Here is a 14,199-nt window from a genome sequence, read left to right as displayed (position 1 = left end):
CCCTCCCATCCACCCCCTGCCCCCTCCAACCCCTTGTCCTCTCCTGCCTTCCTGCCCGGGCAGGAGGAGGAGCCCTTCCTGTCATTGGTAGCGCCTCTTAAAGGAAAGACTGTGAAAACCGGGCTGCTGTCCAGAAGACAGCTCCATAAAAAACAAAGCACCAGACATTTAAAAAGGAGGTAGACACACACACGCACGCACACACACACACACACACACACACACACACACACACACACACACACACACACACACACACACACACACGCACACACACGTTTGTACAAGCTCACCAGAAATCCTGGACAAATACTTCAACTTGACAAGCTTCACACACTTGCGAACAACGCCCTTGGATTTGAGACGGACCCCACAAATGTGAATCATCAGCAGCTTAGCGCTCTGATTGAGTTGAGCTGGACAACCCGCATACCAACATTGGCGTCGCTTTAGTTTCCCCTGACTAATGTGGGGAGGGGACGCATATTAGACAGCTTGTTAAATAACGTTTGGGTCCAGCCGATTTATCATCGGGTCTTCGGTACGCCCTTCGTTAGCTGTAACGCAATGATGACCCTAAACACGTGTTCTTAGAAAAAGAAAAAACAAAGCCCGTTAAATCTCAGCTAAGGATCAGTTAATTACAAATAAAAAAACATGAATGCAAAATCATTCGTAGCCCGTTTTGTATTTTTAAGATTTTGAGCGTGATCATCTGCTGGGACTTTGTTCGTACACGTTATAATTATTAGGGGAAAAATATTTATTTTGAGGGTACTTAATTTAATAATAAAGTATTTCCAGATGCATTCAAAATGAGTCAACCCACATTCAAATTTTTTTTCCCAAATTTTTATAAATTAAGAACAATCGGAACATTTCAACACAACTAAAATGACTTTTTAAAGATTCCATTTATTTAGCTAAAAACAACAAACAACGGGTTGAATCATTTCAACAATGCTCACATGACTGCCATCTCCAGAAATGTCGAGGTGCAACGATTCATCGACAATGAATCAATAATTATGAAGGTCATCGATGAAGCATTGAGAGACCTTGTTCCATTTAACATTGTGCAAACCCTCCGAATTTCAGCCTCTCAACAGTAAATACTCTCAGGAAATATTCTCCGATTTTGATATTCCTCAACGAGGGCGAACTTGTTTTTATGTTGAATCAGATTAACCTGCATTTACTTTGGAAAACGATGATCAACATGTTTGCCTCGTTGCTAACTTGACAAGTAACTGAATCGGAAGTAATGAGGTTGCCCATTTTCCGATTCGTTTTTTTTGACTATAGGGATAGAAATAGAAATTGTGTTTTCTTGATCTGATTCATTGAAAAAACCCAAAATCAACAGATGAGCGGATTATTAGAATAATCATGAGTTGCAGCCGGACAGCAATGGAATGCTTAACTCTTGTGGCTGCATTTGACACGAAACAAAAGCGACATTATCTTGATATTGATCACTCTAATGACTTCGAAGCGCGTCCGTTATCCAGAGCTCATCTTGACTTTAAAGATCTGTGATAAGACAAGACAGAGCAGCCAAAAGCACATTCAGGGGTCTTTCTTGCAGGTTTACAGGCGATTGCGACGACCCAAAAACTTCCTGACTGGTGAATGAGGGGACAGCACAGCACAGCTCGCTTTTGGTGGTCCTGCAGCAATTGTTAAAGTAGACTCGAGACTGGAGATGTCCCCCCATCAAGGCCTAAAACGCCAAAATCTAAGGAGTCAGTGGGAGGGAAAAGGGGGGGGGGGTCGTGGGGCTAATCCCAAAACCAAATTCATCCCTCTCCTCCTCTTTTATGCCCCCACACGCCTGCTAATCTCTTAATTGAGGCCTTTTCTAATTATAATGGCTTCATTAAAAGCCGCGGGTCACACAAGACGAGGCGTGTAAACTGAGCCGTGCGCGAGGAGGACATCAGAGAGGCGGACCAACACACACACACACACACACACACACACACACACACACACACACACACACACACGCACACACACACACACACACACTCCTGGATGGGGCCACGGGGCCAAAGGGAGAGTGGATGCTCAAAAGCGGAGACGAAACAAAACGTCACGCCGGGGACGCCGGCGTGCAGTGACACACTTCGCTACGGACAGCGCTCCTTTTAATGCCTGTTGACGCCCATACAAAGGAAGGCACGGAGGTGCTCAACTGACCCAAATGCGCAAAAACTCGGGGAAGCTTCCCGGAGATCACACAGTTCTGCACTCGGACTAAAGTAACAAAATAAAGATCTGGGGTGATGGTCTCTTAAGTGCAACCATGTAAAAGTAAAACTAGAGTGCTTACCTCCACTTCACAGTAGCCACAAATAAAAAAACTGAAAAGCACATTTCAGGGAAGTGTGGAATGTAGACCGACTGGTCCAGTATTGAAATGATGTTTTATCACGGGGGGGTGCGGTGGGTGGGGGAGACATTTAAAATGGGATTTCTTAAATTTTGTTTGAGTATTCTCATTTTAGCTGAGCACCATAGTTTGATTTCATTTTGGGCTCATAAATGATGTAGTCGTAGTATATCAACACTAAAATGAATAACTTTCATTTTAATCAAACGACTTCGAGCTGTGTCACATAAGGTCAAGCCTTCATTGTTTTTGTTTTGACGAAATGACGGTTACAAAAGATTGTTGGGCTAAATGCATTCAACGAGTGCCCCCGCCATCTCTCCAATCTATTCATTATTACGATCATGCCGAAGGGAGCACTATTAAGTCGTTTGTGAAAAGACCTATCCAAGCAGTTACTGTAGAAGAAGAAATAATAGCCAGGAGGTCGACGCCGAGTCATATTCGGCAACATTTCAGCCTCCAAATTATTGGTCAACAAGCAGCGTTATTTCGATTGGCATTACAAGTAGATGGAGCGGAAACGTGTGAGCTTAGTCACTCTCTTTTGCGTGTTGCTCTTCAAATAGACTAACAGGTTAGTCCAGGAGTCAAAACGCTTTTCGCCGAACGGTTTCGTTTCTTTCCGCTTATGTTCAGTTAAAGGAACAGTAGTTGAAGGCCAGTTTTTCAGTTCATCTTTCCCAAATCATTTTCGAAAACAAGTCACCTGGATGGACTTTTGTGGGAGCGTGTCTTTTGGGCTGGCATCTGGGGAAGCTCCCGAGCGAGTCGGGACAGGCCCCGCTGTGGTGTTTGCCATGCCGACTGCTCATCCGTCATCGTTAGCGGACACCGCCGACTTGACAGTCGCCGTCCCAATGATTACTAAAGATAAATAGGCCGAGAGGCTTCGTACTGCTTGAGCGCAGTGCGGGGGTGTTGGGGGGGTGGGGGGGGTGCTGGATGTCTGACTGGCACTCTGCAATTTGACTTGACTGGCTAGAGTCAACGTTTGAGTTTGCGCAGGGCCAAAAGGGAATAAAAGAGCTCCACAATGGGCTCCATGACCATAACAAAAGATCTGCCGTTATTATCTTGAGCGGGATCGTTGCAGTTGTCCACACTTGATGTTGAATGCGGGCCTCCGCAAAGCTGGCAACCATTTGATCGGCCGCTCCGCTCCCAAATGCCAATACATCAGCGCCATTGAAAATGAGCAATCGGCGGGTGCGGGCGCAGAGGAAAGGCCGAATGGCCAAACCCGCGCGGTTCGCGCAAGTGCCGCGCCGTTGTTGACTTTCGCACGAGAGGCCAAGTTACAACAATGTGATTTCGAGGCCCGTTTGCCTTCAATCTGTCAAAGCTGTTTCTGTTTGGACATTGTGTTCTGCGCCGGCTGCCAGGTCAAGTCCTGTATTGTTTCAAGCGGCTGTCAATCACGTGAGGTCATTTGCAAAGGCAACAAACACGATGATGTATAAATGCGTGGCGCTTAAGTCCCCCGCAAAGCCCCCCCCCGAGCATATCAACAAACGGACGGCGGGGGTGAGAACGCTCACAGAGCATTGAGTGGAATCTGTCTCTTCCTGTGGATGAGAGCGCTGTGATAAACCGCCCCGATAAGGAGCAATCGATGTGATGGACGGAATGATGGGGATGGGCCCGGTAACTCACACTGAAGGCTGCCAGTCCCAGCCCAGGCGAAGGGGTCCAGGCTGGAGAAGAAGGGGGTGGCCTTAGACAGCATGCAGGAGCCCTGTGCGGACACGTCGTAGAGGGGCCGCGGGGCCAGCCCCAGAGCCTCCATGCAGTCGAACATGCTGGACTCACGGCGCTCGCTTTTGCGTCTCGGAGCTACAAAGTGCGACTCCGGCTAAGTTGGCGGGTCGAAAGCCGTCTCTCCGGTTTCTCCGCGGAGCACCTTCCCCTCTGCCCTCAGGTCACTCAATGGGCCTCGGCTCTGTAAGTGATCTCAGTTCCCCTCGCAGCGGCTCTGTGGGCCTCTCGCTCTCCACCACAGGCACAGGCAAGGCATGAGGAGGGGAGGGGGGGCGGGGTCCAGGGAGGAGGAGTGGGCGGGGCCGGGTGCTCGCTTGATGTCTGATAGGCCACGCCGAGCAACCCCGGTTTTCCCTCCGAATCGCCTCTTGACTTTTCCAGCTTCGTATTTCAGATTGGATGCAAATAAGAGCAAAGCCTCTGCCCTGCCTTGTGATACACTTTTGAACTTTCTTTCCCTTTCTGGAATGATTTGTGCATGAAACGTCTTTTTCATCGTCAAAGCATAATCCCGCTCCCGTTGCCGTTAGCGATGAAAACAAACGACAGTAACACTTGGAAAAAAAAATAAAATCACTTCACACCTGTTGGTAGGAAGAGAGGAGCGTGTTGAGAGATGAGCGGTACATTGAGATGATGGACTACGGGGAGGTCGAAGTGCTTACACAAACACACTTAGTCACGACGCAACCATTTTCACGACATGAAAAATTGCCTTTTTGCTGTCAATCACAAGTCATCCATCGACTTCCTTCGTCATGCATCAGCTGTGCACAGGCTCAACACCTCTTTCGGGAACATTCTTCGAACTTTACCAAAGCCATTTTGTTGTTTGTTTCAAAAATATGTTGGATTAAAACAAACACATCATAATTAAAGGAGTGACTCGAAAATATTGCAAAAACTGAGATACTTTTTTTTTTGAGTGGAGATGCCCGAACCTTTGCCAAATCGGACCAGGCACGTGCACACCTTAGACCCCCCCTAGTGGTGCTCAAGCACCTGACCCTTTTCTCCTGGATGACAAAAGTGCTCTTTATGCTCCAACCCATTTTTATTTCATTCACCAATGTTGAAAAAAAAATTATTATTATCATAACCTGTGTCACATCCATCTGATATTGACTGTGCTGTGACTGTCTTAACAAAAATCAATATATGTTACGGATTTTTCTTAGTTGTATGATAATGTATGTTGATGGGTGCCTTTTTTTCGGGGGGGGGGGCATGGGGAATTTGAGCACGTGCCCCCCAAAAATGTCTGACCTGTAGGACTGAGAACCAACACAGACGTTGGTATTTCTGATTGATATTGTGACAATAAACAAAAATGACATCGGCAGTTATTGCTCTTAGGGTAATGAATAGATTTTGTACAAGCTCAATTGAAAAAAAAAATTTTTTTTTTTTTAGGGTGACAGTAGTTTATTGCAAAATCACTATGTGGGAATCATAAAATATAGATTTTTTTTTAATCAAAACACCTCGAGAATCTAATTTTTTTTAAATTATTAAACAAACATCATGTGGCAGCAATTTACATGTAACACAAGAAATCCTGATCAATGTGTTCCAAATGTCATCAGATCATCAGAATTTTTTTTTTTGTCATCATGATTTTTTTTACTGTCAAATATATATTTTTTTTCGACCTCGCCAAGATTTGTCACACATTGATTGATTCACGTGTGGGCATGAGCCCTACAAAAGTGGCCTTTCTTGAACAATCTCGTCTCCTGACTTTTCTTCATTTCTCTGAACGCATCCTGTTTGGCGTCGAGTCCCTGCATAGGCGCTTATCTAATTCAATCCAAACTGATTACGGTAACTTGTGTGTGTTCAGCTTATTGGACTGCTGGACCCAAAGTGTCAGCGTGTTGCGGGTGACACACACACACACACACACACACACACACACACACACACACACACACACACACGCACACACACACACACACACACACACACACGCTGGCCTGCGGTGTGAATAGTTTGTATACTAGACAGCTTCACTCTCCTCCCTCCACTCCTCCCTTTCCTTCCCTCCTTCAAGAGGGATGAACTCTAGAAGAAACCCCCACTGGGGCTCCAACGCCCCCCCCCCTCTCCTGCACACACACATATACTCACACATGCACACTCGCTCCCAAACATGTCATGCCTTCGGCTTTGTACACTCAAGAGTATTACAATTGTTTTTGTCCCCCCCACCCCATCCCCTCTTTGTTTCATTTTCACCCCCCCCGAATGAATACATTATGATTTCCAAGTTAAAGGGATGCTGCGCTCTGTTTCACACCTCTTATGAGCTCTCCTCTGACCCACTCTTGTTTTTCTTGTTTTGTTTTACCTGTCTTTCAACATCATGGCCGGGCACGCAAACACACACTATAATGACACACTGCAGGGAGTAGAGTGGCACAATAACAGCCTGCTGAGCTCTCTCCACACCTTGAGACAATTACCCTCACCGCCTCGCAGCACCCTGCCCCCTGTTGCTGCTTTGTGCAAAAGAGACACACAAATACAGGGGAATGTGAAAGAAGAAGAAGCTTCATTTTCCTTTTTTACTTTTCCCCTAAAAAAAAAAAAAAAAAAAAAAAAACACGAGTTGCTAGCTCACCGAGCGGGCCAAATTGCTCGCGTATGTGCTCCTTAAAACCCCCGCAAACTGGCTGATTCTGCCTCATACTTTTTTTTTTTTTTTTAAAAAGAGGGTCACATTACAAGCGTTCACAATCAGGTTCTTCAGCTATTCATCCCGTCGTCATGTCTGACACAAACACACAGAGCTGAACAATGGCCTCTCTCTCTCTTTCTCTCTCCAACTCGGGCCGCAGATATTTGCACAAAGTCTCACTGCGCCCATCACACAGTGCACAAATAAGTCACGAAAGTGAGGAGCACGGCATTCATGAATGTTGGAATGTGCAGCCTACGGAGTGGCAATGGAAATATCTGTGTGTGTGTGTGTGTGTGTGTGTGTGTGTGTGTGTGTGTGTGTGTGTGTGTGTGTGTGTGTGTGATATTAGTAACTTGAGGCAGAGTGGGACTTGTGTGTTTTTCTTTGTGTCTGTCATCACAGGCACTCAGTTCAAGCATACACACATAGTTGTGCGTCGGCACACATGTGCGTGCGCACACACACACACACACACACACACACACACACACGCACACACACACACACACACACACACACACACACACACTACAAAGAGTGACTGAATTTATGTGACGAAGCCACCAAAGGACAAAGCGTTCATTCTAGGGGAAAAAAAAGACAATCAATGTTTCCTCATTACATCAACATGGTGGCATGTTCAAATGTGTTTTTTTTATGTCTACACAACATTCCACAACAAATCTCAGGATGAAAGAATTTTCCTGTTTGTACTGGATGACATATGACGGATCTAAAAAGTCCACACACCCTGCTTTGGACGCCAGGTTTTTGTGATAGGAAAAAAAAATGAGACCGTGATAAATCATTTCCAAACTTTTTCCACCATTACTTTGACCTGAACAACTCAACTTTCTTTTTAGATGTTTTCGAGAGGTGAAGTAAAAATAAACTACTCAGATAACGTGGTTGTGTTCACAATTTACCAGTCACATGAGGAATGAGAGTCAGCGCATACCTGCCACCTTTTAACCCCAAATAAGTTCAGATACCCTCGGCTCTTCTTTTTTTTTGGCTTTCTCACAGAAGATTTCCAGGATTTGTGCTGACACTGACTGCCATTTCGATCAGTTTATAATTCCATCAGACTTTTCTCAGCACCAAGTCGCATCTGAAGGCAAAACTGCCCAAACATTTGATGATATGCCACCACCTTGCTTCACTGTAGCAGCTGTAGTGTTGTTTTGGTGCCAAACGGACGCATAGCTCTTCAAATTATGACCTAAAAGTTCAACCTTGGTTTAGTCAGGCCATTTGGGGTCATTCGTGTTTGGGGTTACTCCGAGGCACTTTAAATGATGGCAGGTGTGTGCCGACTCCTCATTTAGCACGAGTTTGAATGTGACTGGTGAAGTTGGAATACAGCCACATCCAAGCGAAAGAAGGGTGTGCACACTTAAGCAACACATTATTTGAGTTGTTTATTTTCACTTCCCCTCTCAAAAAGAGTTTAATTGGTGTCACGCTAACACTGGGGGGAAAAAAAACCTTCTCTATACAAAATGAAAAATGGCAGTTGAACAAGGGTGTGTAGACTTTTCATAACCACTGTGTTGGACTAAATATATCTGAAAAAGCCAGTGTGTCCAATGGGATTTAAATTCCTTATTTGCAGCTTGCATGAGAAGAAAATAAGACATCTTCTTGTGCGAGTGAATAGGCTACCAACGAGCTTTTGAAGTTGATACTGCAACGGGCTTTCTTCAAGTGCGCCAATGTTTCATCTCATCGGGGAACGCCGCGCACGGATTAATTAGCAAAATAATGAGAGATCACTGCTGCTTTATTTGATGTAAAGTAATGGCCACGCGATCCGGATGGAAACCCTCGGAGAACCATTTCAAACAACCAAAGCGGGACCTTGTTGGCATGTTAGCAATTAGTATTCCAAAGACACCATCCATCAAGTAGCTTTATATCTCTCCGCCGCGAAGCGACGGGTACCCTTCGAGAATTGGGTGTCATGATGAATCAAAATATTGAGCTCAAAATTTAAAGAAGAAAAAAAAAAAGCTAAGCGGGGTATCATTTTTATTTCTTCTAGCTTAGATTTTAATAGTTTTTAACTCCTCCTCAATTCTGCTCTTTGTATTTATTTTTAATTCACGTATGTGTGAATCTTGCTACTTATTCCCTCATGGAGTGAATAAATTCTCTCTCTCTCTCTCTCTCTCTCTCCCCCTATCAAGCTAGCTAGTTAGCGAGCTAAAGTTAAAGAGCCTAAAGAAACATGCAATGGCATGAAAATCCCAAATAAATAATTATGAATTGTAGTTAATATTGTTTATCGGCTATGCGATGTACTGCATTTTGTAGTTTATAAAGGACGAAACCCTCTTCTTCACGTTTGTTAAACTATTATTGTTTCTTTTTTTTTTTCCGAGGTGTTCCAAGGGTTAGCATTTCTGCTATGAATCTTGGCTCAGGCTTGTCCTGTATGGAGCTTGCTTCTGTGGCATTTTAAATCGAATGAACTTCAACTGCAACGGTATCTTGAGAGAACTATCACAATTACAATTACCGTCTGCTGCCCGCCGCAATTTTCCATCAGCACCGCCACTCCATCTCAACTACGTGACTTAAGTACAAGTCCGGCACATCTGTCCTCATGTGTGATAAAGTAGCGGGAGCAAAATGTTAAGAGATGTAATCACATGCTGTGAGCTACTAGCCTGGTGAAATATATGCTGCTATAGGCTCCACTAAATGACTGCAGATCAAATGATAACAGCTGCTGGGGGGGAGAGTGCACAATTACACACACACACACACACACACACACACACACACACACACACACACTAACAGACAGATTGACAGGTATGTTGGGCCTGATGCCCATTTCACAGAATAGTGGCACACAAACATGCTGTATAAAATGTTTGATTTGGACACTGCACGAGCTAACACCTCCGTGCTGCTGCGTTGTTCTCCTGCGCGTCCCTTGTCCACCGGGAGCGCTGCATTGTAGCTACAAGATGATGCAGCTGGCCGGGACATGACTTCAGACTACCTGCAGCAGGCTAACTGAAGAAGCTACACTCAGCGGAGGACGTTCAAATGGGTGTGAGTTACACATTGTAAAAGCAGCTATTTATACCCGGAAAAGTGAATTTTAAGATCATTTGGGATGGCGGTCAAATGAATTTCACTGCGATGTCAGTTTGCTTCCTGAACCATGTGCCCTTCAGCAAAGCATCAAATCCAAAACTGCTGAGCGTGCGACACTTCCTTATGAGACTGGGTGTTAAAATCCACGTCCGACGTCATAGGGCATAAAGATGGAAGAAGTACATACCGTTTTAGAACACAGTGAAATATCTACGAAGAGGCCTTTTTCCAAAACAAGACGGCAAATATAATTCGCTGGTGTACAAACTCTAAACTCTACTTTTGTTTTTTTTTTTCAGACTTGGCCATTGAATTGTTCAACAATATAAAATTTAGAAGTCTGGGTAAACAATGTCGTCATAATCCAAATGGATACATAACCATAACAGCCAAGGTAGATCTCCTTTGCGCAAAAAATGTTTTCAGTTGATAACTTTATTGCTCTTTGCACTAACACAATACAGATGTCAAATTTTGTGATGCTCGAATGTGAAATACGAAACGCAGTTTTGATGTTTACTCAAAGAATTTGCTCAGTCATCATGCCACGGCTAAAAACGAGTGTTAGATGTTCCACCAGACTGATTTCATTTAATTTCAGTGCCTTTAAATGTACTGAAGGAACGTGAAAGGATAAGAAAAAAAGCAAAGCACATCTTATTTTCGGACATCTTGTCCAAATGGGAGCCATTGTACTTTTGTACAGTCACACACGGGGCCTCTGTTTGCTATCCCAGGCTTCAAACCCGGAGCGTCATTTCAACATTTCAACTTTCTCCGTGCTAATATTGACAAGGAGGACAGTGTACTTTGCAAGCAGAAAGTGAACATGCTCAGATGTAATTTAGGGAAGCACATTTTTTCCCCACTATGAGAAATTAATGTGTATATAATTTTATATCTGTGATGTTGAAAATGATCCACAAGCTAAGAAAAGACCATCTGTTCAGCCGTCATTGGACATTTCCCGATTGCCGACCAGCCACAACATTAGGTACACCTGCACAATCTTATGAGGCCCAATCTAGAAGCTGTATAAAACGTGTGCCTTTCACTTTGATATTGACACTGTTGGGTATTATTTGACAATATGTTAATTATGTTTGTAGTTGTAATTGTGTTTAGTGCCATAAGCAAAGCCCTTGTGACCGAGCTGAATGAGCTCATCAAAATATTCGAACGAGCCAGACTGTTGCTGTGCTAAATGAGGTCAACCATTTAAAGTGTGACTTCATTGCAGTGGTGTTTTTAAGGCTCTTTATACTCAGCAGTGATCGACCCTGATTTACTGTTCATGTGAGAATGTATCTCTCTAAATGGTTTCTCTGTGCTCTTCTCTTTTTGTGCTACTTTCAGATTTAATCTGACAATAAATATCTGGATGATAATGATATCAAATACCGACACATCACTGGCATAAAGGTAGAGAGAAAAAAAAAGACCATAATCTCGGGGAATGTGAGAAAACCATTTGTGGATGTAGCTCTGGGCTCCCCGCACGCCTTCGGCATTCTGGAAGTACAATAGCACCCCCTGTAGCTCAAAAGAAGCAATCTCATGCTTGATGTAAAGGTTTAACGAAACTTTTATTTATGGAGGACTTTCAAAAACACCCACAGCTCAAACTGAGTTCTGTGCAGCATTTTAAGCATGAAAAATAGCCCTAAAACGCTCCCAAATTGAGAGGCATTCCAATGTTGTTCACAGAGCACAGACAGGCCGAACTCAGTGTCATGTGCAGCACTGTGTGACTGAGATTAAAAATGCCAATTCTTCTCGCATTTTAACATTACCAGCACGATCTTACCTCAGCTGCTTTTTGAGCCGTGAAAGATATTAACTGGAATTTAGAGAGTCTTTATTTGTGCATCCATTGATCCATCCGTCAATTTTCCGCATGGTTTGATCTCATTAGAGTCGCCGGTGCGTTCCGGATGTTGAAGAAGTAACTTGAACGCACCATGATGGTTGTGTCGGAAGCGTGTAGCATATGTGATTCTGCCGTCTCTGAGCTTGTTTTCATCTGTTTAATGACACCCTAGTTGGAGTTAAATGTAAAACTAAACACGCAGCAAAATAATTATACACATTATAGATTTAGATACGAGACACTCGTTTTAAAAATGGCTAATTCTAATGCTAAAGTTGATGAAAAATCCCGTTGACGTGCTAACAGAAATTAGCATCGAGTTTGAGAGCGATTATCTTTCAAAACAGAAATACTCGCACACAAACGTAGGAACATCCGCACAGCTAACATAAGAAAATTCAAATTCAAGCCACAAAATGTTCCCATTCTGTGAAAAACAACTGACATTAATGGAGTTCAATTGCCAACTTTCTTCTTATCTCATTTAAGCGTGTGCTCTATTAATGCATGGCAACTCACAGCTCCTAAGAGGCTAACACGCGCAGCAGTACCAGTCGGCATTTATTTTTATTGATTGGTTTTTTTTTTACATTTCGATTATTTTAGTATACCCTGATTTAATTTGCCATTTTTTCTCACTAAGATATATTTAAAGTACAGTTTATTAGGACTCAAAAGGGATTTTTTTTCCCCAACACAAATTTCAAATACGATACTCGAGGTCCCAGGTTAGCCCACTAAGTCCAAAGACTTGTTCAAATAAGGATAGAACAATATCACAAGATACAATAAATATGATAAAGAGATAAGGGAGGGAGGGAGGGAATAAACTGTTGAACGGGCAGGGATAAATGAGCAGGAGGCTGTGATGATAGTTTTGAGTAGTTGAATTTTAGTAATTTAATAAATACTGTAGTTCTGAAGTCTGAATAATTGTTTAAGTAATGGAGGTTCCAATCTCAATCAAAATAATCATTATTATTATTTCCATAATCGGCCAGCCATACAAACAAACATAAATACTTTACTAAATACATGTATGGACTACTACTGAGATTTTTCAATAAATCGGTGTTTTCATGGCTGCGGTAGCAAGTGCTTGGAAAACAGTCACTCCAGCAGTTCTGAGATTCAAACGCAGAACCACTCAACGCAAACGTGCTAACCACTATGCCCGCCATGCTGCCTTTGATTGTAAATTATTATCAAATATATTCTGTGAGGAAATACTGGGGTGGAGGAATAAATACCACTTAAACTGTCAATAAAACAACATTTCCTTAATTGGGGACCCAGCGGCGTGTTTGTAAACTGAATTCAAGTACTTACACAATGCTGCCATCTCTTTGGGAAGGTCTGCCCCGAAACGACCAAAAAGGTTGCTGCTGGCCAGCAGGTCAAAGGGGGAGTGGCTCCTCATGGCATTGAAGGGGAAAGGATACATGGTGCGAGGGAAGCCGGCCATATGACGCAGTTGATGCTCCCTGTTGGTTGCCATGGTAACACACAAAAAAAAACCCTGCTGGTGTAAGTCTGGTGATTTTTAGCTGACTGCTCTTGACGTCTCGTTTGTGGTCAAGGGCCGTGGGTGAACGTAAAAGGGGCTGGTGCCATTCAGCCCCTCAAGGTGATGGCTTCTCCCAGTTTGGGATGCAGGGTGTGGGGGGGGGGCAGTGGGGAGGTGGATGGAGGATGCTGACAGAGGTTGGGGATGAGCCTGGCCACAAAGCTGTAGGGGACAGAAGACAACAGAGATGAGTTAGATCCGAGAACAATCGAGAGAGAAGTTGCTCCACAACTCACTTCCAATCAAATAAATGTGGAAAAACAATCTTGCTGCTAAAGAACAAAAAGAACAGACACACAAAAAAAAGGCCAGTGAGGAAAAAGCGGGAAAAGTAACAGCCTTTCTCTCATGCTCTTTTTCCCAAGTGGCGTAATGATTTCAGGCAATGCCATATGATTTCAATCAGCACAACTGTATTATAAAGGGTCTCTGTGTTCCCCCTGCCAGCCTGCCAGCAACATGGGTAAAATTAACCCCTTACAACAACACTCCCACAAAACTAAGTCGTGCTCATCGTACCCCACAGGAAGCGCTCTTTGCCTCTGTTTTGCTCAAGGTCGCCGCGATCTCATCCCACCTTTTCTGTCTTTTGGAACTCCCGCTGTGCCTCAGTGACCCGCTGGAAAAGTTATACGAGGGCTGCCCTCTCTTGTTTCGTTCTCATTCCCTTCAGTGATTTCACAAGTGGGCGGGGCTGAAGTCTCTGTGGTAGAGCTGTGGTAAATACAGCTCAGCCAAAGAATGTCTTGTTGTTTTGGGCCTGCTTCAGCTTGCGAATCAAACACGCACACGCACACACACACACACGCACA

General features: G+C 43.9%; 1 protein-coding gene across 2 annotated transcripts in view; it reads right to left on the bottom strand.

Moving 5' to 3' along the window:
• LOC109522440 (retinoic acid receptor gamma-A-like) overlaps positions 1 to 14,199 on the bottom strand; it is a 34,646-nt gene that overhangs the window by 10,063 nt on the left and 10,384 nt on the right. Inside the window, exon 2 of one of the 2 annotated variants that reach the window (XM_019881012.1) lies at positions 13,150 to 13,549. In XM_019881012.1, coding sequence (XP_019736571.1) covers positions 13,150 to 13,318 — 169 coding nt within the window. In that variant the 5' untranslated portion in view covers positions 13,319 to 13,549. Of the gene's footprint in view, positions 1 to 4,051; positions 4,402 to 13,149; positions 13,550 to 14,199 lie in introns of those variants that run through there. The other variant, XM_019881013.1, reaches the window with a different exon arrangement.

Source organism: Hippocampus comes, unplaced genomic scaffold (genome assembly GCF_001891065.2).
Source record: "Hippocampus comes isolate QL1 unplaced genomic scaffold, H_comes_QL1_v1.1 scaffold68, whole genome shotgun sequence".
Lineage (NCBI taxonomy): Eukaryota > Metazoa > Chordata > Actinopteri > Syngnathiformes > Syngnathidae > Hippocampus > Hippocampus comes.
This window is presented reverse-complemented; position numbering and strand designations above follow the sequence as displayed.